Consider the following 24,303-nt stretch of genomic DNA (forward strand, 5'->3'; position numbering starts at 1 on the left):
CTGTCTGAAGAGTTGGCTTTGGGAATGGTTCCTGTCTTGGGCTAACAAGGTCTGGGGACCATGACCACTGGGGTCCTTCTAGTCTCAGTCACACCATTAAGTCTGGTCTTTTTACAAGAATTTGGGGTCTGCATCCCACTGCTCTCCTGCTCCCTCAGGGGTTCTCTGTTGTGTTCCCTGTCAGGGCAGTCATCGGTTGTAACTGGGCACCATCTAGTTCTTCTGGTCTCAGGCTGATGTGGTCTCTGGTTTAGGCGGCCCTTTCTGTCTCTTGGGCTCATAATTACCTTGTGTCCTTGGCGTTCTTCATTCTTCTTTGCTCCAGGTGGGTTGAGACCAATTGATGCATCTTGGATGGCCACTTGCGAGCATTTAAGACCCCAGATGCCACTCTCCAAAGTGAGATGGAGTCGGTCTTTTTGATGGGCCAATCCAAGGTGGTGTTGGCTGAGCAGACACGTGAAGGAATTAAGGGAAGCAGCCATACGAAGAGCTTGGGGCCAGAGTTTTGAGGCAGAGGGAACAGCAAACTCAAGAACTCAGGCAGGAGCGTGCTTGATGAGTAGTGAAGCTGTCCTTGGGGCTGGAGCTGAGTGAGCTTGGGAAACAGTGGGGAGAAGTGAGGGTGGGGAGACAGGCTGGGGCCAGGGGCAAGTTGTGTTAAAGACTTTAGATCCCATTTAAAGCCTTTGCAAATGGACATTTCAAAAAAAAAAAAAAAAGTCTGATGGAGAACAGACTGTAGGGGGCTGGAGTGGTAATGGAGAGACCAGAGAGAAGGCAACTGCAATAGTCCGGGTGGGAAAGAATGGCAGCTTGCATGGAAGAGGTGGTCATCTAGTGAGTCCAGTTTATATTTAGGCAGTAGAGCAGTCAGGATTTGTTGATGGACTGGACATGAGGCATGAGAGACAGAGTGGAGTCAATGCTAACCCAAGTAACTGACAGAGAGGGTGGCAGGGCCTTTAATGAGGCATGGAGCATTGAAGGGGGTTGAGGAATGAGGGTGAGGGATGGTGGGAACAAATGGTTAGTTCCCTCAGTAATTCCACAGGAATTTCCCATACAGCCTGTGTTCCTGGACCTGTGTGAGTGCAGTGAGAGACATAGGTCAGTAGGATGTGGTGTCTCTCAAGGAGGCAAGTCTCAGTCTCCTTGAGAAGAAAAAGACACACGGGCTTGAGAATTCAAATGACTGTGAGATGAGGGGTGGCAATGACCTTAGGCAGTTGACTTGGAACAATCTACTTAAACGACAGTCTCCACTGATGGGGCCTTTTAACATGGAGGCAGAAGCCTGAGGTAGATGGTCGCTGTTTTTAAAAAAAGGTCATCTTGTATCCTCTGGTTTTAATAGTTTGGGGGACTCTCTGTAGCCAGCCACAACCCTGTCCTTTGGGGACCAAGTGGCTTATCTGCAGGATTAGAGTGAATTGCTTCCCTTCTTTGAGCCTCAGTTTCCTCATCTGTAAAATGACACAGACGAGAGGTTAAGTCAGGAGCACTGGCTCTGCATTAAACCACTTCTTAGCCTTGGGTGGGAACGTCTAGGATCCGAACCCGGTGTTCCGTGGGGCTCTGAACCCGTGCAGTTGCCTCTGCACTCTGTGCACTCTGCTGTCATCCCTTTCCATCTAGAGAATGACTAGGTTGGCCTAGGTCAGTGTTTTTCAAACTGGGTCATGACCCACTGGTGGGATAGGAAATCCATTTAATGGGTTGCGAACAACATTAAAATTAAGCAAAATAACCCAGAAGAGTCTGGGAGATAAATCATAGGTAACAGGAGTAAGTATTGTTTTGTGAAACTTGCTTCAGTTGTGGGTGTATGCGATGGGGTGAACTGGGTTGTGGATAAAATGCATTTTTTTCTAAAAACTAGCTGGAAGCCACGTCCCAGCCCCTTTCCCAGGCCTTCCCACTCAGGCATTGCATGGCTTGGACGTGCTGGGCACTGTGCGCCTGCGCTAAGGTCGGTCCACTTTGCTGTTTCTGTTTAAGGAATCGGGCCCCACTTACCCTCTGGTGAGCCACGGAGGTTTGGTATGGTGGGGATTTAATAAAAATAAGCACTAGGAAACAAAACCCGACCCCTAACTGCTCTGCATCGGGAGTTCTGTTTTAGAGGCTTAAAAAGACCCCCCTCCCCCCTTCTCTTTCCAGAAGAACCGAATGCACATAAGGTCGTCGGCCCACCCTCCGGACTCGCGTACCCCGATGAAGTCCTGGACTATGGCCTCAAGCCATACAGCCCCCTCGCCAGTCTCTCTGGCGAGCCCCCGGGCCGATTCGGAGAGCCGGATAGGGTGGGGCCCCAGAACTTTCTGAGCCCGGCCAAGCCAGCAGGGGCCTCGGGCCTGAGCCCTCGGATCGAGATCACTCCGTCCCACGAACTGATGCAGGCAGGGGGGTCCCTCCGCATGAGAGACTCTGGCCTTCTGGTCGAGCAGCTGCCCGGGCCCGGCGCGGCCGCCAGCCCGAGGTTCACGCTGCCCGTGCCCGGCTTTGAGGGCTACCGCGAGCCGCTTTGCTTGAGCCCCGCTAGCAGCGGCTCCTCTGCCAGCTTCATTTCCGACACCTTCTCCCCCTGCACCTCGCCCTGCGTCTCGCCCAATAACGGCGGGCCCGACGACCTGTGTCCCCAGTTTCAAAACATCCCTGCTAATTATTATTCCCCCAGAACTTCGCCAATAATGTCACCTCGAACCAGCCTCGCCGAGGACAGCTGCCTGGGCCGCCACTCGCCCGTGCCCCGTCCGGCCTCCCGCTCCTCGTCGCCTGGTGCCAAGCGGAGGCATTCGTGCGCAGAGGCCTTGGTTACCCCGCTGCCCGGAGCCTCACCCCAGCGCTCCCGGAGCCCCTCGCCACAGCCCTTGCCTCACGTGGCTCCCCAGGACGACAGCGCCCGGGCTGGGTACCCACCCACAGCTGGCTCTGCCGTCCTCATGGATGCTCTGAACAGCCTTGCTGCAGACTCCCCGTGCGGGATCCCCCCCAAGATGTGGAAGACCAGCCCTGACCCGTCGCCAGTGTCTGCTGCCCCATCCAAGGCTGGCCTGCCCCGCCACGTCTACCCGGCAGTGGAATTCCTCGGGCCCTGCGAGCAGGAGGAAAGGAGAAACTCGGCCCCAGAGTCCATCTTGCTAGTGCCACCAACTTGGCCCAAGCAACTGGTTCCTGCTATTCCCATCTGCAGGTGAGTTGAGGCTTTGAAAGCGGTTGATTCCATGGTTTAGTTTTAAGAGAAGGTTATCTGGTTAGGAGCATGGGACTTAGAGTCAGGCAGACTGGATTGAAATCCTGGCTTTGCCACTCACTGGTGTGAGACCCTGAGAAGGAAGTTAGATTTCTCTGAGCTGCAGTTTTCTCACCTGTAAAATGGGTGTAACAAGTGTATCTGATTCACCAGATTAATTGTGAGAATGCAGTCATACAATGCATTTGGTTGCTTATAATGGCACCTGGTTGATTCATTCATTCATTTAATCAGTCAGTATTTGTTAAGCATCTACTACCTTATAGTTACTGGGGATAAAGTGAGCAAAACAGGCAAAAATCTGCCTTCATGGAGCTGAAATTCAAGAAGCACATTGCAAGACCTACTGCATGATATCTGCTATCTCATTATAAGAAGAATTGATGTTTGTTGGATTGGTATCTTTTATATGCGTCAGCACTGTACCTGGTGATAGGAAGGCCCTAAAATAATGTATGAGCCACAGTCCTCAGGGAGCTTAAAATCTTGGCAGGCATGGAGATAGCAGGATGTAGACTTTGGGTCTCTTAGCACTAGGTTGGAGTCCCGGCCCTGCTGCTCACTGGCTGTGTGATTTGTGGGTATCTCTGGTGCTGCCATTCTGATGCTCTGCCCATGGCAGACATTGCTAATCAATCAGGACCCTTTTTCTCATTGAACACTTCTCTGATGCTGCGCCCAGGGCAGACATCGCTAATCAGTCAGGACCCGCTTTCCTTTTGGACCTTGGTTTGTGTTCTATGAGATGAGGATAACAACAGTACCTACGCATGGTGCTTTTTCAAGGATTATGTGAGATGATGTATGTCAAGCTTGTGACAAAGAGTGTGTATGCATATAGTAAGAACTCAAAGAAGGGGTAGCTGTTATTATAGCAAAATTGATGTTTAGAAAGTCCTTGTTGAAAAGCATTGAGCTCGGAGAGTGAGATCACCATTGCCTTTAGAGTAATGGTCATGATAATAATGATCACCAAAGTTCAAGGGTGCTTGCTATGTGCAGACACAATTCTAAGGCTCTGTATGTATTATTTCATGTAATTCTCACATAAACCTGGTTTGGTACTGTTTTTATCTTTATTTTGATAGGAAAATGAGGTCACAGAGGTAAAGGGCAATATTATCCTACCCATCTTAGATAAAGAACCTGAAGCCTTCTGCTCTTGTAATTGTCCCGGTGGTTTTCAAGCTATTTTTGCTTTTGGCAGGTAGAAGCCTCTTTTTCAAATAAAAAATTGAGTTGAAGGGTAGCATAGATAAAGGTAGAGCTGTTCTGACTGATACACGGATGAGTATGGCCAGGGCTCTGTCCACTGGGCCTTGCTTGTCCTGATGCCAGACTGAAATGGATGGTAGGGAAAGTTCAGCCTGGCATATTCTCCAGTGTGGGTTCTGAGAACACCATTGCTACAGTAGATGATTAATTAGCTTTCCCCCTAAAAGGAGCTTCTGGGTTTAACAGAGTTCAAGAGGTTCCCTTGTGCAGGTCTTCTCAGCCATTCCGTGAATGGGATATTTTCTTGGACCTATTTTAAATAAATTATTCAGTAAGATAAGAGACATGGATGAATGCCTTCAAAGATCTTATGGCTTCAGACATAACACCATTTAACAGTCTATGTAACTGAGCCCAGCAGTCCACAGGAAATAACTATTTATTTGAAATATGTGTTAGAGGAAAAATAATAATTATAGCTAATATATTTATTGAGCACTTGTGCTAAGGTCTTTATATGATCTCAGTATCCCCATTTTACAGTTGAGGGTACAGGTATTTGGCCAAAATCACATAGGTAGTTAGTGGTGGGGCTGGGACTTGAACATGGGTGTATAACCCGACTCATTTACGCTCCATTTAACATTAGGGATCTGAGTGGTTGTACTCATCTGTACCAAAACCAGACACCTGTCTGTGGTTAGATGTTCTAAACTTGACCTCATAATTAATGACTGATTGGAAATGGACTTTCCTCTAAATGTACTTTTTATTGAGATCATCCGCCATAGGAAAAGAGGTGGAACAAGTCTCAGATGCCACCTGGTCCATTTACCATATGATTATAGGAAACTGAGGATAAGAGAGATGAAGTTACTTGCCTGAAGTCACACAGCAAGTTAGTGACACGTGTGGGGCCCTTGATACCCACTTCAGTGTTCTTCTCCCATATTTATTCCTCTGGAAGAGGAAAACATTCTTTCTAGGGAGTGTTTTTGAGAGGCGGAAGTTGGATGTTCTTCTACATTTCCAGAGGAAAAGATGTTACAGCAGTTAGAAACACGATACAACTAACATATTTTGAAATTTGCATCATAAATTGAGATGACAGTTATGCTGTCTTCGTCAAAATGGAGAGAAAACAAAGGGCTTGCCCCTCGGACGTGATTTTCAGAAGAGGGGCCGTTTACATTTATTGTATAGGTTTCACATGACTGATTCTGTTCTTCCTTCAGCATCCCAGTGACTGCGTCCCTCCCTCCACTTGAGTGGCCATTGTCCAGCCAGTCGGGCTCCTATGAGCTGCGAATTGAGGTGCAGCCAAAGCCGCATCACCGCGCCCACTATGAGACAGAAGGCAGCCGCGGGGCCGTCAAAGCGCCAACTGGCGGCCACCCTGTGGTCCAGGTAGGGATTTGAATTCTTTACCTTTTGTTTTCTTTGTTTGTCACTGGATGATAACTTCTACTAAATCACTACTTGCTGCTTGTTAGATATGTGTCACAGCCTCTCAAATTTGGGATTAAATTAGTATCGGAAGCTAATCCAGTTATACAGAAGCAAGAGAAGGCTCTCCTCGAGCTGTGTAAGGATAGAAATGATATCCTTGCTCAAGGCACTGCTTCCCTTCTCTTTCTGACGGGGAGACTGCTAGAGGTTTGCAGAAGTTTGTGTGTTGACAGGATCCTGCTGCCATCATCTTGGGTCTGGCCCATTAGGGAAAAGCAATATGCTCTTCTAAAATACTGAAAAGGGGGAAAAAATGACAACCACACATAATCAGACTGCCTAAAATAACCATTATTAACATTTTGATATATTTCCTTTGGTCTTTTTTTTTTTTTTTTTTCTGTTCACAAATATGGCAATCTCTGTTATTGTGTATTTATATACTTGATGTTATAATGAATAAATAGCTTTGCATATAAACAGTTTCGTACGTATCTCTTATGTCTGTGGCTTTTGATTTAACCTGGTATTTAAAAAAAATAAGTAGAGAAGTGTGCTCTGCCCCCTCCCCCCCAAATAATTAGAATTGAAACGTTGTTTTTAGTTGTACAGTTTGGTTAACCAGGAACTGTTGACTGGTTCCCACCAACCAGCTTGATTAACCAGAACACTCAATTCACTTAATTTAACTATCCTTTTTTTTGGCATTTGCCTTAAAGTGGTCGTGTCCTATGATACGACCCCAGTGCTTAATTCACAGTGAACCTCAGAACCCCCTGGAGTGATTGTTAAAAACACAGATTCTTAAGCATTTTCTGAAACTAGTTAGTTAGAAACTGCACAAGTGGAGCCCAGACGAGTGTACTTAAAAATAAAACCCAAAATACCCTGTAGGTGATTCCGGTATACGTTACTGGCGTATAGTACTTCTGCGATGACAACGTTAGGGACTTGTAAGTCCTGGCAGTTGCTTTTGTTAAATCTGACATCTCAGCCGTTTTGGGATCTGTTTCTATTGATTGTTTTTTTTTCCTAGATCGTGAGCATTTTCCTGTTTCTTTGCATGTCTAGTAATTGTTTATTGCATACAGATACAGGACGTTATAGAGACTCTGGATTTTGTTATCTTCCTCTGAAGGCAGTTTAGTTACCGACTAATCACTTTCAACTTGCGTAGGCATGATTTTATGCTTTGCTAGGTGGATCTGTGGACAGCCAAGGTTTTTCCCATACCCTTCTAACTTGATGGAGCTCAGCCTTCAAACTGTCTCCTCTGCGAATCTAGTTGAGGCTTGGTTTTAGGCTTTGTTAGGCAGGTCTAGAGTATCCCTTACTCTAAGGCATGTCCTTATTCCTAAGGCCTGGCATTTTTGGTTGCTTGACAGGGAGATCCTTCTAGTCTGGCTGGGCCAGAACTCCCAACATATCTACCCTGTCAACCTCTTATCTTCCTGTCCCCTGCTCTGCCCCATAGCAGTGTTTCTCTGGTAAACCTGGCAAGCCTCTCCCTGTGCTTACACATCCCAGCCCTTGACCGAGGAATCCCCCAGCAGCTTCCTCCTCTGATGCCTTGCCCACAGACTCCAGCTGCTTCTGTAGCTCGGAACTCTGAACCCTGCCTCCTCAGTCAGCAAGACCACCATGTTCTGCTTAGGCTCTAAGTGTGGTCGAGAAATTGTCCCAGGCAGAGGGCTGGAGTGGATGTGGGCTCACTTTGTATGCTTTCACAGTCTTGTAGTGCCTGTTGTCCAAAGCCTGAAAGCAGTTGACCTGTAAGTTTTTGTTGTGTTTTATACTTGTGTGTGGTGGAAGTGTTAGTCTGGTACTAGTTACTCTGTCATGGCCTGGAAGTTACCTTTTAGAAAAGAAAAAATGTCTTCATATCATTATTATCTAGGCTAATCTATTTAGGATGGGAACTTCCTTGCTTGGAGGTTGCTGTTTGTCTCTGTGTTTGAGTCACAGCTTTTGGTAGTAATAAAGAAAGAAACTCATTCAAAGCAGATTAGAAAAAGGGATTGTATGAGGAGGCTGCTGGGATATTGCATAAAACCAGGACAGGAGATTCAAGTCAGGAAGAACCTGGACTTGGGAAGTCAGGTTCAAGATTTCTTTGTTCAGTCAGTTCATCCCACAGGTGGATTCTTTCAGCAAGTATTTGTTGAGCACTTACTATGTGCCAGATACCGTGCTTGATGCTGAAATACAATGAAGAAGAGTAAAGTAAGTGACAGTCTCTTTCTTCATGGAGCTCACGGCCTAGGGGACAGAGAGACATTGATTAAGTAATCACGCAATCAATAGAATTACAAGCTATGGCAAGCCTCACGAAGGAAAAGTGCGTAGAGCTTTGGGAGTTAGAGTGGAGGAGCTGACATAAATGGGGAGGAGCATCAGCTAAGATTTCCCGAGGATGAGACCAGAGCTGAGAATTGAAGGATGTGTAGGGGAACAGCATGTGCAAATGCCCAGGTGTAGACCACATCAGAGGAACTGAAGAGGCCAGTGTGGCCGGAGTGAGAGGGGAAGAGAGGTAGGAAGGGGCCAGGGCATGTGGAGCTTTTACCCTGAAGAACTGCCGAATGGTCACATACATACACAGGCAAGAAGCATGATCTGATTTAGGCTTTAATGAGACCCCCTTCCAATTGCTCAGTGGAGGGCAGATTTGAGGGGGCCACAAGCAGAGAGAAGGAAAACAGTTGGAAGGCTATTTACATGATCTCCATCTTTTTAGGGCTGTGTGGTGTCTTCCTTCACTGATGATTCAGCAAATATTTATTGAGCGCTTGCTATATACCAGACACAGTTCTAGATCCTGGGATATCGCGTGGACAAAACAGTCCAAAATCTTTGCGCTTGTGGAATGTACATTGTAGCAAGATGGTAATAAGAATGTTGTTCTAGTGTTTGGTTGCCGTTGAGTTGGCTCCGACTCATGGTAAACATACGTGTAACAGAACGATACATCACCCGGTTGTGTGCCATCTTCATGATTGTTGGTGTGTTTGGGTCCATCGTTGCAGCTATTGCATCACTCCATCTCACGGAGGGATTCCCTTTTTTTTCGCTGAGCCTCTACTTTACCAACCATGATGGCTGTCTTTAGCGATTGGTCTTTCCTGATGACGTGTCCAAAGTAAGCAAGTTGAAGTCTCGCCATCCTCATTTCTAAAGAGTTTTTCTGGCTGTGTGTCTTCTAAGACTGATCTGTTTGCTCTTCTGGCGGTCCACATTATATTCAGTATTCTTTGCCAACACCACAGTTCAAATGCATCCATTCTTCTTTGGTCTTCCTTTTTCACTGTCCAACTTTCATACTTTCTGAGCATTTAACTTGTTCCAGGCCCTGTTCCAGGTGCTGTCCGCCTGTTAACTCATCCTCACAAGGGCCCCATGAGGCAGATTACAATTATCTGAGTGAGAGGCCAAAGAACTTGTTCAAGGTCCAGGTTGTTCAGGATTGGAACCCAGGTTGTCTGGTTTGGCTCTCTGCACAACGGTCCTGACCGCCCACCAGCTTTCCCTGCTACTTCCCCACACTCGAGCAGAGAAAGCTTGGTAGAAAATGCCTCATGCCTGCCACTGACCACTCCCCTTGCCCCCATTTTTACATGCTTTCCCAATTGTCACTCCTGTGACCAGCTAATTGGAACCTAAATCCTGATTCTTGGGGAGTCTCTAGTTGGCCCTGGTTATAGGGGGCCACAGTTAGCTGTGGCCAGGGAAGTTGACCTATATGTGGTTGGTGCTAACTCTACCCACTCAGAGGGGGCCTGGGGCCATGGAAGATTCTAGACAGGGAATGGGCTGGCTGTGCAGCCCAAAAGACACCGGCTTTGCTGTGCCTGAAGCTCATGCCCCTCCCACCAACAGCTCACAAAGACCTGTTCTTTTGTTGCCTGTAACTCTAAAAACCCAACGCATGATTTAAAAATTTGTAGGTATATCCTCAAAAGACACAAGTGGAGTATTTTAACTTTATCATTTGATGAGATTGTCTTCTCTTTAATATGAAATGCATGAATCCCTGATTTTTAGCACAGGGAAAGTCAGTTTTTTTAAAAACTTCTTCGAAAAGTGAAGAGGAGACTCTGAGATTACTGTTCTTAACCTTTTGGTAGGTGCGAAAACCCCATTTGAAATCTGGAGGGTTGCCCTTTTCATTCCAAGAAGGGTAACACAGTCGTGTTTTGTACCTTGCCTCAGTGCTTCTGCTGATATCTCTCTTGATCTTCCTCTCTCTATCGCTACATCTGTTACTATTTCTGTATTGTACTGCGGCTTCTTTTCCTTTCTCAATTATCTGGTCTCCACCCTTCTCTTCTTTCTTTGTCACACTATAAAGCTGCATTTTTTTTTTTTTTGCATGCTTATTGGCTTTATGTCCCTTCTTTATATCAAAATCACATGAATACAAGATCATTTAGCTCTCCCTTCTTGAATATAAACCTAAAAATGATAAACATGTGTCGAGTCAGTTTCAACTCATGGTGATCCCATGTGTGTGTCAGAATAGAGCTGTACTCCATAGGGTTTTCTATGGCTGATTTTTGGGAAGAAAATTACCAGGCCATTCTACGAGTGGACTCGAATCTTCACCCTTTTGGTTGGCAGCCAAATGGCTTTAGTCTTGCTTAGCTGGTTTGTATTTCTTGAATGTCACTGGGTCTTGGAAGAAAGTTTTCTCTAAACTGTAAATGCTTTTCAAGTCATATCTTATGATTCAGTCATTTGGAACTGTCTTGTTTGGAATGTGCTGCGTCCTAGGCACTGTGCTTGGTGCCAGTAATGATGGGTGAGATCAACAAGGTTCTGGCCCTGATGGAGCTCAGGGGCAATTGGAGATGAAGAGTAGATCAGGACAGTTTGTGGTGACAATTGCTAAGATGAAGAAACCCTGGTAGCACAGTGGTTAAGCGCTTGGCTGCTAACTGCAAGGTCAGTGATTCAAACCCACCAGCTGCTCCATGGGAGAAAGGTGTGGCAGTCTGTTTTCGTAAAGATTAACAGCCTTGGAAACCCGTGGGGCTGTTCTCTATCCTGTAGGGTTGCTATGAGTTGGAATGGACTTGGCAGCAGTGGGCTTGGGTATTACTAAGATGCACCTGAGTTAGGGAAGCCCCGGGAGCCCAGATGAGGGTGATCTACAGTGACTTGTCAGGTGGACACCTAGACTCTAAGGTGAGACAGAAAGGCTGATTAGGAGCTCATCCATTGGAGTCACATCTTGGGGTAGCTGCTTCCACAAAACAAACCATGCTTAGAGACAGTACTTGGAAGGCCTACTTTATAGAGGGAGGGTCTCTCTGAGGAAGTGGCTTCTAAGCTGAGAGCTGGAGCAAGTGATACAGCCAGCACAGAGACAAATGATGTCCTTTCTCTCCCTTTTAGTGGTGGTGGGAAAGGATTCCATGCACAGAGCACAGCACGTGCAAAGGCCCTGAGGCAGGGAAGAACTCAGTGTGCCTAAGGAATTGAAGGAAGACCAGTGTCACTTGAGTTTAGCTTGGAGGGAAATGGGTTGGAAGGGCCAGGCCATGAAGGGCTTGTAAGCCAAGGTGAGGAGCTAGGGTTTTTTTTCCAGGGTGAGGGAAAGGGAGTAATGGGTTTTGAGTAGGCAAGTAATGTGATTCTGATTTAACATCTTTCAGGTCACTCAGGCTGTTCTCTGGGGGCTGGGTTAGAGGGCGTCCAGGGAGGAAGCAGAGAGTTTCTTAGGCCGTGACAGTTAGCCAGGTCAAAGACCAAGGTGGTGAGGACTAGGGGCTGGCAGTGGAGGTGGAAGGCAGGGGATGGATTCTATGGTGTGCTCTAGAGGAGCTGGTGCTGACGTGGATATGGGAGGGAAGGAGCAATTGAGTGGATGGTTCAACTGGGCGGTTGATGTAGCCATGTGCTAGGATGGGAAGTTTGGGGAGGAAGAAGCTTTTTTTTTTTGGCAGGGGAAATCCTGAGTTCACTTTGGGACATAGAAGGTGTCAAGGGTTTGTGGGGTGTCCAAGCAAAGATGTCAAGAAGATAATTGGATATATGAGCCTGGAGCTCAAAAGCAAAGTCTGGGACTTTCTAAAACTCAGGAATGCCCGAAGACCACATGTTCAGTCTTCAGGGGGCTTAATGGGCACCCACTTGGAAGAATTTATTTCCTGCACCCTCAATACCAACATGCTTCTCTCCAGTAGCAATGGACTGAGGAGAGAACCAAAGGAGAGACTGGAGAAACCTGCATCACAAACTGACCAGCTTGTCGGGCCAGCAATGAGAGGAAATGATTGAATTGACCAAACGCCAGGGAGCAATAGGGAGTGGCAGGGAATAGGGCAAAGCAGAGTGTGGGCCTTGTCTCAAGGCAGCTGCTCTTCAGCCCCTGTCGGTCGGGCCACGTGGGAATGTGGGCTCAGCGTTGCCAGGTTTTCCAGTTTTTATCAAGAGGAGCAGGAAGTCTGGATTTTTATGTGACATTTCTGATTTTTAGGTTTGGCCACTTAATCAAACTCTGGGTTAGATTTGGCTCAAGGCTGCCAGTTCGTATCCTTGGAGGGTAAATAAGGACGTGCTACTTCAAGGTTTATTAAATAGAAGGGCAATTAGAGAGAAGCTGTATTTATACGATTTCCAAGACTTGTTCAGTTAGAAGGGGCACTGTTAGCAGCCTGATCAGATAGTTTCTCCTATGTTGCTGTTTTTGCCATTGAGTCAATTCCGACTCATTGTGACACTGTAGAACACAGTAGAACTGCCCATAGGGTTTCCAAGGGTGTAAACCTTTACAGAAGCAGACTGCCACATCTTTCTTCCACGGAGCAGCTGGTGGGTTCAAATCGCTGACCTTTCGGTTAGCAGCCAAGTGTTTTAACCACTGTGCCACCAGGGCTCCTGTTTATACATATACCAGAAAACCAAACCTGCTGTCATTGAGTCCATTTCGACTCATAGCGACCCTATGGGACACAGTAGAACTGTCCCATGGGGTTTCTAAGGCTGTAAACTTTTACGGAAGCAGTGGCTGGTGGGTTTGAATCGCCAGTCTTTTGGTTAGCAGCTGAGTGCTTTAACCACTGTGCCACCAGGCCTCCTTAGTTTCCTCTATAAAGCTCCAAACTTTATCAAAGTAAAACGAGTCTAAAGTTTGTTCAGAAGAGCCGGGGAATCTTAATCTTAGCTGCTTGATTCCCCTCGAAAGAGCCATCAGCCTTTTGGTGGAACCTCACTGTCACTTCCTCATTCTATTTTAGGACTGGATGTAGTGGTCCCAAGTGGACAAAACTCCCATTCAAAGGCAGCTTGTAAGATTGGGCTTTAAGTGTTTCCATAGCGCTTCAGCTTAGGGAACCTAATAATGCCCCAGTTGAGAGAGGCCTCTGTAACGCCATTGTCATTTGATCCTTGCCCGGGCTGCTTCCAGACCCAGAAACCATGTTCCCGCTCAGAAATTCCAGCATAGGACACTTCTGGTTCTATTCCTTTTGCACCCTTGTGCTGGCACTTCCACAAATGTTATTGCCACCGCTCTGCAGGAAACGTTTTCAACTGAAAGCATGACAGAAAGCCATCCTTTTAGCAGAGCGTACTCAGAGTGTGAGAATGCCTCGCCGTAATGTTCACCTCCAAAGACAACACTCTTGGTTCTTTTGAGCAGATGTTTCAACATATGGAAAAAATATGGTTGGTTCCTTTAGGAGAAGTTCCTTGCAGATGCGGAAACCGGATCACTGTTTGATCCCGGGTAACCGTAACACACTTCGCAGGGCTGCGTGACTGGGGGGCGGGGAGAGCGCACCTGTCCAGGTTACTATCCCCTGAGCCGGAGGAGGCTGGTAAAGTCTCCAGACTAGCATCTTGTAAAATGGATTACGGGGCAGGGATTTGCAACCCGCTGGATTTCAGCTTTTGTGCTCTCCGTGGCTCCCTTTAAATTACATCTCAGAAAGAGAAGAAAAGCCAGATGGGGTTTTCTGTTTACCAGGCGAAGCTGGACCCGTGCCTGGGAGCAGCCCTCCTTTGGCGACTGACTGGCATGTTGACTTCTCTTTGACCAATAAAATTTTGTGCTTGGTGAGCCACCTCCCCACCCCTGCTTTTAAGACATGAGACAGGAAATAGGTCTCACGGATGCTAATTTGTCCTGATTGGGGCTGCTGTGTTTGCCTCTGCAGAAGGGTCCAATCAGAACCTTCCGGAAAAGGAAAGGAAAAAAGGCCTGACATGGTGATTGGGTGGCTTAAGCTTCAGAAAAGTTTGATGGAGAAGAGAGTTCTGCGATTGTTGGGGGTTCATTTGTGCATTCATTTACTCAAACCATTTACTGAGCACCTACTATGTGTGCATACTGTTCCTGGCTCTGGGAACATGGTAATGAACAAAACAGACACAAATTCCTGCCCCGTGGAGCTGATGTCCTCGCTGGGGGGAGATAAGCAGTAAATTTAATAAATCAAAAACCCGTCAACGTTGAGTCGATTTTGACTCATAGTGACCCTATGGGACAGAGTAGTACTGCCCCGTAGGGTTTCCAAGGAGCACCTGGTGGATTGGGACTACTGACCTTTTGGTTAGCAGCCATAGCACTTAACCGCTACACTACCAGAGTTTCCAATCTAATAAATCAAAAAACTAAATAATATGTCGGGAGGTGATAAGTACTGTTGGGGAGAAAATTACAGGCAAGGGCTTGCTGCCCTATTGTGTTTTAAATAGGGTGGTCAGGATAGGGCTTTCCGGGCAGAGAAGAAGGTGACGGAGTGAGAGGTGCAGGTCTCTGGGGAAGAGTGTTCCAGGCAGGGGGAGCAGCCAGTGCAAGGCCTGGGGTGGTTGGGAGTGGAGAAGAGGCCTGTGTGGTAGGAGTAGCATGAGCCAGGGCAGAAGAGACGGAGATGAAAGTGGAGAGGAGAGGGGGTGGGCTGATGATGAACCCTGGAAGCCAACAGAGGACATTTATTGGAGGGGTGGGATCTGGCTTAGGTTTTAGCGGGCTCCGTCTGGCTGCTGTGGGGAGGAGAATAGCCTGGAGGGGCTGAGGGTAGAAGCGAGGATGTCTGTGAGGAGCTACGGCAGTGGTCCAGGCAAGAGAGGATGGTGGCTGGACCAGGGTGGTGGGTGCAGGTGGGAAGTGGTCAGGTTCCAGGAACATATTGAAAGTCGAGTAACAAGATTTTTTGAGGTGTGAGAGGTGTGGTGTGGTTTTCAGCCTGTATGGGGCTGCAGCCTTAGAAAAAGCCAGAGGCCTCAGGGTTCAGCCACCAGGCCCATCCCAGTAAGCCTTCTATTTTCAGAGGGCAGACATCTTCTAGGGGTGGCTTGATCCAGCCCCTTCATTTTTTATTTTGTTGTGGCTGAAAATATACACAGCAAAACATACCAATTCAACAGTTTCTACATGTACAATTCATTGACATTGCTGATATTCTTTGAGTTGTGTAACCATTCTCACCCTCCTTTTCTGAGTTGTTCCTCCCCCATTAACATAAACTCACTGTCCCCTAAGGTTCTTATCTAATCTTTCTAGTTGCTCTTGTCAGTTTGATCCCATAGAGAGAGCTCTTAAAAGAACATAATGCTCAAGCCAGCCCCTTCATTTTAATTAAAGATGGGGAAAATGTGGCCCAGAGAGGGGAAGAGAGGGAGTGGGGCGGGGTCTCGCAGAGCGAGGTGTGCAGTGTGAGGACTCTGAGGCCACTTTTAGGAGGAGCCATCCTCACCACCCTGCCCTAGTCAACACTAGTCTCTTGATTTACAACCGCTGGTGGAAACCCTGGTGGCGTAGTGGTGGTTAAGGGCTGTGTCTGTTAACCTAAAGGTCAGCGGTTTGAATCCACGAGGCACTCCTTGAAAAAACCCTATGGGGCAGTTCTCCTCTGTCTTGTAGGGTCGCTGTAAGTTGGAATTGACTCGATGGCAATGGGATTTTGGGGTTTTTTTGGTGACTAATTTAAAAACTTTACAGAGTACAGTCCAAACCCAGTGCGTCTGTAGGCCAGATGCGGCCCCCGTGTGTGAGCTCGGCTGAAGGCTGGAGTGGTCACGAAGGCCTTGTGGAGGAGTTGGGACTGGAGCGGGGCCTGCCGAGCCGAGTGGAGAAGAGGAACGGCATTCCCGGGTGGGGCCGGGGTGGGCAGAGGTGTGGCGTGATGAGGGTGTGGAGCCCAGCTGGTACCAGCATTAACACATCTTCATCTCACACGCCAGTGTTAAGCAAGAGGCCTCTCAGGCCCCATTAGAAGGTCAGTTATCATGAATGGACATCAGTACAGCATTTTCTCCAGATGTGGGCAGAACACAGAAAGCTTCCAGAGTCTTAGAGAAACAAATGTTCCAAAAAGTGAGATAAAGTGTTGAACTTGCACTATTTCTTGCAGTCAGTGGGGACATATAGGAAATCTCCACATGTTTCCCAAACATCGTTTTGGGCACCGGGGGCTGTAATGATAAGAGCTACACTTACTGAGCACTTCCGGTGTGCCTTCCTTACGGGGACTCATTTAATCTTTGCAGCAATGGCCTGTAGACGTGCATTGCAGTTCTTAATTTACAGGCAGGGAACCTGGGACACAGAGAGGTTAAGCAACTAGCCTAATATCACCCAGATGGTGAGTGGAGGCGCTCGAACTGGGGGTAGGAGACCTGAAGCCAGAGCCCTCTTCGTAAACACGGGTCTGCGCTGCCTCTTGGAAGTAGAAAATGCAGGTTGTCTGGAGCGAGGCAGTAGAGTAGGCACTAGCTTTGGGGCTCTGGGAAATTCACTGGGCTGTAGTTTCTTTGTCTGTGAAATGGACGTAACAGACCTTTCATGTTATTTATTTTGCTTTTGCCAAGAGTAATTAGGATCTAAATGAAGATGCCCAGCAAGATCTTTGGCATAAAAGCAGACACCCATTGCTTTTCTTTTGTTTACAAGCAGAGCAGTTGACATGTGGATTGGGGTTTTTTTTTTTTTTTTAAGCTCTGTTAGTCTAAGATTAGATCCTGGGGCTCATGCTGGCTTTTTTTGGTTGAGTGAATTGAATCTGAGTCCATAGTTATATCAGGCTGTTGTGTATTTTGAGTGCCTTGCATCCTAGGGGACTCATCTTCCAGCACTTGATTGGACAGTATTCTGTTGTGATCCATAGGTTTTCATTGACTAATTTTTTGAAGTAGGTCACAAGGCCTTTCTTCCTAGTCTTATTCTGGAAGCTCCACTGAAACCTGTCCACCATGGGTGACCCCGCTGGTATTTCCGGAGTGGCTCTATGTTCAGCCCCGGGTACACAATATAATGAGCATACTGCTGAGTTGGGGGATTGTGGATGGACATGAGGATAGGAGGGGATGGGGTCCAGGGAGGCAGCTCTGCAGCTCCGTGGGCGTGGTCAGCCGGTGGTGCAACATGAACCCTGGGCCGAGCTGGGCATTTGGGTTTCTCACGACCTCTTCTGCTTCTGTCAGAAATGAGGCCTCTGCATGAGGTGGATTATCATGCACCTGTCAGCTGCAGTATTCCACAGAAGAGGGACTGTGACCACTCCTGGGACCCTCTGGAAGGATCTGGAGCACCCTGCCTGAGCCTGTCTGCTGGCGGAGGCTGGGGTGTATGAGGAGGTGCTCTGTGTCCCTGGCTGGCCCTGCTGCCCTTCCGAGTGCCCCCTGGGTTCAGGGGCGTGGGGGCCAGGACCTCTGTCTTGACCATTGAGCATTTTCTAATTTGGTCCTATGAATGAGACCCGTGACTGCCTCAGAAGGCACCAGCTCCATTGACAACAGAGTCATTAACTGGCCTGCGAGGGGGTTGGGCAGGAAAACTGGGGAAATGGCAGATTCCCATGGATTTCTGGTTCTTTGTGGCCTAAGTAGTTAATAGCATGGGCACTAGAGCTAGGCCACCTGGGTTCCATTCATGGTGCTGTGCGATCTTAGGCAAGTTACTTAACCTCTCTGTGCCTCCGAGTACTGTCTAGGAATATTACGAGGATTATATCCATTACACCCAGTGATACATGGAATCCACTTAGAACTGTACCCAGCCATGCTTGGATCTTGGGAAATGCTCATTTTCTTTCCCTGGTTTCATCCACATAGCCTGAGACAGACTCAACTGTATTAAGGAGGGCAGGGGCCAGGTTCTGTGGGCTTCAGTGTGCAAGAACAGAAAAAAAGACAGGAAGGAAGTATGTCAAAATAATAACAGTGGCTCTCTTCAGAGAGAATTTTCCAGATTGCCCTAGAAGCTCTTCGTGCTGCTTAAGGATTTTTTAAAAATGTGGGAAGTGAAACCAGGCTGGTTAAGCATCAAGCTGATGGTTTGCCCTGTTGGTTGCTCAGGCCCCTGCTGGCCAACAGAGTCCTACCATCTACCTGGCCTCTGTCTCTCCCGCATTTGGCTGCAGCAGCCAGCAGGTCCCCCCTCCACCAACAACAGGTGGAACAAGAGCTGGGGTGTGGGGCAGGTGCGGCTGCACGGGGCCTGTGGGCTGCCAGCCTCTATTGACATCTCCGAGCATGTCCTGGTGTGAGGGCTTGGAGCCCAGGAGCATCTGGGAGGAGAACCAGGTGGGCCTGTGTGGCCAGCACTTGGGTTCTGAGATGTCAACCTCCTGCAGGGGAATTTGCTTCCATGGCTCACAACGGTGGCCAGACCTGTGTTAATTAATTCTGGGACCTGACTGCTCTGGCCTTTCAAACTGAGCTTGTTCTCACCCGTGACCATGAACAAGGATAATCTGAACTCCTGGATCCTCAGTTTCCCTAGCAGCAAATTGGAGAGAGGAGGCGGTGGTGGTTCAGTGGTAGAGTTCTCACCTTCCGTATAGGAGGACTCTGGTTTGATCCCCGGCCAGTGCACCTCGAGAGCAGCTGCCACCTGTCCGTCAGTGGAGGCTTTGGTGTTGCTGTGATACTGAATAGGTTTCAGTGGCACTTTCAGACTAAGACAGACTAGGAAGAAAGGCCTGGTGATCTGCTTCTGATAATCAGCCAATGAAAGCCCTGTGGATGACAACAGGCAGCGTTTCATTCCGTTGTACATGGGGTAGCCATGAATGGAGGGCCGACTCAATGGCAGAATTGGAGAGACGGTTACTTATGTGTTAAGATTTTTATGCGTAAGTGAGAGTGCGCTTAAGACACTTAGCATGTTACCAAGTGCAGACGCACTGGTTTATTTTCTAAATTAATGTTTTTGAGTAGGGGGTGCGTTCACATGGTGTGGAACTTACAAGGTACAAGAGATGGACAAGACCAGGCCTCCCTCTCACCCCGTTCCCAGGCTGCCACTTCCTTTCCTGGAGGCACCAGCCTTGCTAGTTTCTTGACCATCTTTCCAGACACGGTCTGTTTACCCTTGTGGTTGTAGTCTTCGTTGTCACTGTCATCATCATTAAAAAAAAAAAAAAAAAATTTATTGTTGAGAATATGCACAGTGAAACATACACCTGTCAACCGTGTCTACGTGTACAATTCAGTGACATCGACTACGTTCTTCCAGTTGTGCAGCCATTCTTACCCTCCTTTTCTGAGTTGTTCCTCCCCCATTGACATAAACTCGTCATTGTTATAATTTATTGACAGGATGCTCAGCACATTGTAAATTCCCAATAAATGATCAAGGCAGTTATCATCATTCAGTTTAAAGAAACATTGCATTTTGATTTTCTGAATAGAAATTGAAACTGAATTGATCTTTAGGCATTACCCACTTAACCAGCAGACCCTTCCCCGTGAAACGCAGTTTCTGTCACGTGAGCCCCATTCTCCTTCTTGACATTTGTTACAGAACTGTAAACAGCATTCTAGGAAATGTGGTTTTTGGAACCTGCATCAGGTACATGTTTATTAAGCCTTGAACTTACCTGACCCCAGGCTTCATCACCTAAAATAAACCACAGCATGCAGTTAGTCTCAGCAAAAAAAAAAAAAAAAAAAATTATGAAAGAACATTTTATTATGAAAATTTCCAAACACCCAGCAAAGTTTTACGATGAATACCGATAGACTCATGACTGACTTTACCACTAACAATTTACTACTTTGTTATATATCTATTAGTGTTTGTCCTTCCTCTATCCATCAGAAAATGATACACTAGAGATAAAATCCCAACGAAGGAAAGTATCAGCAAGGGTGTGGCATCATGGTTAAAGCTTAGCAATTAAAGTGTTGGGAAGGATTATGGGTGGTTTTCATCTTTTATTTATTCAAATGTTGATGGAGCTTCTACCACACACTGAGCATGCGCTGTGCTAGGTGCTTCCTACTCAGTCTGGCCTGTGGGCCAACAGCACGGACATCCCCTGGGAAGTTGTTAAAAACGTAGACTCTCAGCCCCACCCCAGCTGCTGAGTCAATCTACATTTTACAGGATCCCCCTGTGCACATTGAAGTCTGAGACACAACCTTCTAAAATGGTAGGGATGGTCAATCTATGGCCCCAGGGGCCAAATGTGGCCTGCCACCTCTTTTTGTAAATAAAGCTTTATTGGAACACAGCCATGCCTATTCATATGGTCTGTGGTTGCTGTTAGGGAGCCCTGGTGGTACAACGATTAAGTGCTCGGCTACTAACCAAAAGGTTGGTGGTTCGAACCCACCAGTGGCTGCGTGGGAGAAAAGACCTGGAGATCTGCTCCCGTAATGATTACAGCCTAGAAAACCCTATGGGACAGTTCTACCCTGTCCTATAGGGACGCTATGAGTTGAAATCAACTCGTTGGCACACAACAATGACAACAACATGGCTGCTTTCCTGCTATAATGGCAGAATCAAGTAGTTTTGATAGAGGCAGAAGGACCTGCAAAGCTGAAAGTATTTATTATCTGGCTCTTTACAGAAAAATTCACTGACTCCTGTTTTAATGGGGTGGCTGTAACATGGAGAGTGGGTTGTAAGGGGGCCAGGATGGAAGCCAGTTGGGAGGTTAAGGCAGTTATCCAAGTTCAGAGCTGACGGGAGCTTGGATCAGGGTGGTAGCAGTAGAGATGGAAAGGATCGGTGAGTATCTGGACTTTTCCTTGGCTTTTTGCACATTTTCTATGTTGCACATATGTTCTTTATAATCAGGAGGATTGCAAAGAACAAAATACGTGGTTACAAATATGATAAGCACTTTCCCTGTAGAAGGAGCATTCCTGAAACCATCCATTTTGCCAAGAAATAAATAGCGTCAAATCGCCTCAGCCTTTTAACTTTGAGACCTGTGGTTTTGGCCGTGTGTGTGCGCGCACATGCGTGCACATGCAGAGATGCTCTCACTTGAACTTTCACCTTCTTTCTAAACATCTGTACCTGTTTGGAGATTTACTCCGCCTTTGAACGGGAATATCCAGCTCTTTCCTGGCCTGGGGAGTTCCTTCAGAGCCCCTGAATAAATCGTTGTTTTTGAAGACACTCAGGCACATCTTGGATTTCACCATCGCTGTCATCCTAGTGTTAGGTTATTTAGCTAGTGGCTGTTGCGGTTTGCACACCGACTTTGTTAGCTGAGTGCCACGGCCTCCGTTTGGCTGGCTCCCAGTTCCGGATGGCAGGAGAAGGGAGGAGGCAGCAGGTGTGAGCGGTGGCCTGGCGTCTTCGTGTCCTCTCGACAGCGGGGCTTGTCCCTAAGCATGGCATTCTTTTTAGCTTGTCTTGTTCTGCTGATGCACTTACTTAGCAAAGTCGTTTCTGTGTTTGCAAAGCTGGCAACTAGGATGAATTTGGGAGCTGGGAATCTTTTCGGGATAAAAGTACCAACCAGAGGAATTGATTGTTTCACTGGAAATTTTCTGCTGAGGGCCAGCTCTGTGCTGGTACTGGGCTGCGGGCTGGGACCCAGCAGTGAATGAGACCGACATGGTCTGTGCCCTCATGAAGCCAGCAGTCTTGAGGCGGAGACAGATTGACAAGTCAGTAAATGGTAGCTCAGGTAGTTGTAAGTGCTCCCAAGGAAATGCGGGGGGAGTTGGGGTGGAACGAGGGAATGAGCACAGTAAGGCTGTTCGCGTGCTGCTGGTGCGTGCGCAGAGGAGCCCAGGGCAGGGGCAGGGCCAGCAGGTGGAGCATGTCTTGGCTGGGAAGGGAAGGGCTGCAAAGCGTCTTCATTTGGCTGTGGGTCTGAGCCCCCGGTTTGATGACCTACTGAGAGCTCTTTGAGTGATGCAGAAGACCTTTAACAAAATGTAAATTTGAATTTTGTCACTTAATAAGTTTGCATCCTTTATTTTTGTGTCCCTTTTTGAGGGACAAGGATTTGGGGGCAGGTAATTGGGGACGGGGACAGTGATGGTTCAGTGGTAGACTTCTCACCTTCCGTGCAGGAGCCCTGGGTTTTATTCCCAGTCAGTGCGCCTCATGCATGGCCACCACCCACGGTCACTGAAGCCTTGCATGTTGCTGTGATGCTGAAGGGGTTTCAGTGAGCTTCCAGACTAAGACTAGGAAGAGAGGCCTGGCAATATATTCTGAAATTGAGCCTATGGGTCACAACGGTCTGATCCACAACTTATCATGGGCATGGCTTGGGACTGGGTAGCATTTCATTCCATTGTGCATGGGGTCGCCATGACTCAGGGGCTGACTCAAAGGCAACTAACAACGACAATTTATTTGAGAAGTGATCCCAGGCAGCAGGAATGAAGGAACAGGAGAGCGACGTAGAGAAGGGGAGGGAGAAGCGGGCCAGGGCGCTGGTGAGCTGCTTGCTGCCGTGGCCAGTAGGGCTCGGCTCCGCAGGGGATCCTTAGAGAACTTGGAACTGTCCCTCCAGAGCACAGAAGACGTGGGCTCTTACCAGCTGACTTCTGCTATTGAAGGTTGCCCCCCCGCCCCCCCCCCCCCACACCCAGGTGATGCCTTTGCAGGTCAAGGGAGCACCTGTGGCTGAGGGAGAAGTCACCGGCATGCTTGGGATGCCAGCCGCAGCTGAAGTCTGGGGGGTGAGATGGTGTGCTGTGGGCCACCACTTGTGACTGCTCTACACACGAACACATTTGCCTGGGACAGCTCAGCCTTAGGGCCTTGAGCTCATTGGTGCTTAAGAGCTCGCTGGTCCTTGGTCCACCCTGGGCATCTGAACAAAGAGGGGAGCCAGCTGTGTCTCCGATTCAGGAGTTGAGCAGTTGACTATGAACTGGATTTTTGGTTTTCCTGTGACTTTTGCTGTGGCATTTCAGTGCCTTCTATAAGCCCATGGAATGTAGACAGAAGTCCCCAACTCACAGCCCCGGGGAAGTCTTCTGTGTGTCACTAGGTACGGTTGCGCAGGTTGTGCACTGCATCTCATGAGGGTCCCTTCACGTTCACATGTGTATTTAGACCGTGTTCTGGCACACGCCTGCAAAGTGTGCAGAGGAAGAGGCGTCTTTTTTCAACCTGTGCAGAAGTGCCAGATGGGTTAGCAACGGCCCTGCCAGGATAATTCTTAAAAAGAGAAAAAACTCTGAGTTTGAATGGTCAGGGACGTCCTCCCTGTGTGTGTAGTCCATCAGTCTTTACACTGGTTTCTCAGCTCATTAAACCGCTTGCCTGGCTCCTTAAGGTATTTGAGTTTAACTTGCGAGGTTAAAAAGACACCTTTGCTAGTCCAGAAGACACCCCTGCTCCCGTACTTCCCTTTCTCGTAGGTGGGACTTTTGTTGTCCTCTCCTTCCCACCCTCTGACCCTCTAGCTTCCTGGAACAGTTGAGGAGTGTTGGGTTGCCGCTCAGCTTCCACCTCTGCCTGAATCTCACTGTGCAACCTCGGCCCACACACTTGTCCTCTCTGAGCTGTGAAAACCTCAGCTCTAAACTCCCTCCCAACTCCCACCTTAGGTGAATCTGTGATTCAGATTAATAGGTGTTACCAAGAAGAGGTGCCTATGTTTAGTTTTCTTCTCTTTGAGTTGGGAGTACCAGGTGCTCTTCAACTTGGCCCACCTCAAATTGCATTTCTTAACTCCAGGGCTGATTAATTCAGTGAACTGAAGCTGTTTCTTTCAAGTTTGGAGTTGAATGAGCTAGAAGGGTACTTGGAAATCATCTGGTTGAATAATTGGTATGTGCGATTCATATATTATTTTACTGAGAGCTTTGGCTGCCTTTTTACTGAGGGCTTCAGCTACCATCTTACTGAGGGCTTCAGGCACCATTTTGTTGAGGGCTTTGGTTAACATTTTACTGAGGGCTTCCTATGTTCAGACCTTTTGCTAAGCTAAAGTTCCCTCACTCAGTCCTCACAGTGAGTACTGGTTTTGCAAATGACCAAATTTAGGCTCAGAGAGATGATGTGAATTATAAAGATCACACTGCGACTGAGCTCTCAGGGTTACCAACTCAGATTGTTAAAAGTGAGGGTTTGGAATATAGTATTTATTGAGCGTGTACAACATGCCAGACATTACCTAACTACTGACCTGCAATGTCCGTCATAACTCTATGAACTGAGTCCTGTT

At 47.7% G+C, this 24,303-nt stretch overlaps 1 protein-coding gene across 5 annotated transcripts in view; it reads left to right on the forward strand.

Annotated features, from left to right (window-relative positions):
* Positions 1-24,303, forward strand: part of NFATC2 (nuclear factor of activated T cells 2) — a 166,714-nt gene that overhangs the window by 20,095 nt on the left and 122,316 nt on the right. For all 5 annotated transcript variants that reach the window (XM_049868794.1, XM_049868795.1, XM_049868793.1 and 2 more), the window contains exons 2-3: positions 2,164-3,196; positions 5,707-5,878. In XM_049868794.1, the coding sequence (XP_049724751.1) occupies positions 2,164-3,196; positions 5,707-5,878 (1,205 nt within the window). The remainder of the gene's footprint in view (positions 1-2,163; positions 3,197-5,706; positions 5,879-24,303) is intronic.

Source organism: Elephas maximus, chromosome 25 (genome assembly GCF_024166365.1).
Source record: "Elephas maximus indicus isolate mEleMax1 chromosome 25, mEleMax1 primary haplotype, whole genome shotgun sequence".
NCBI lineage: Eukaryota > Metazoa > Chordata > Mammalia > Proboscidea > Elephantidae > Elephas > Elephas maximus.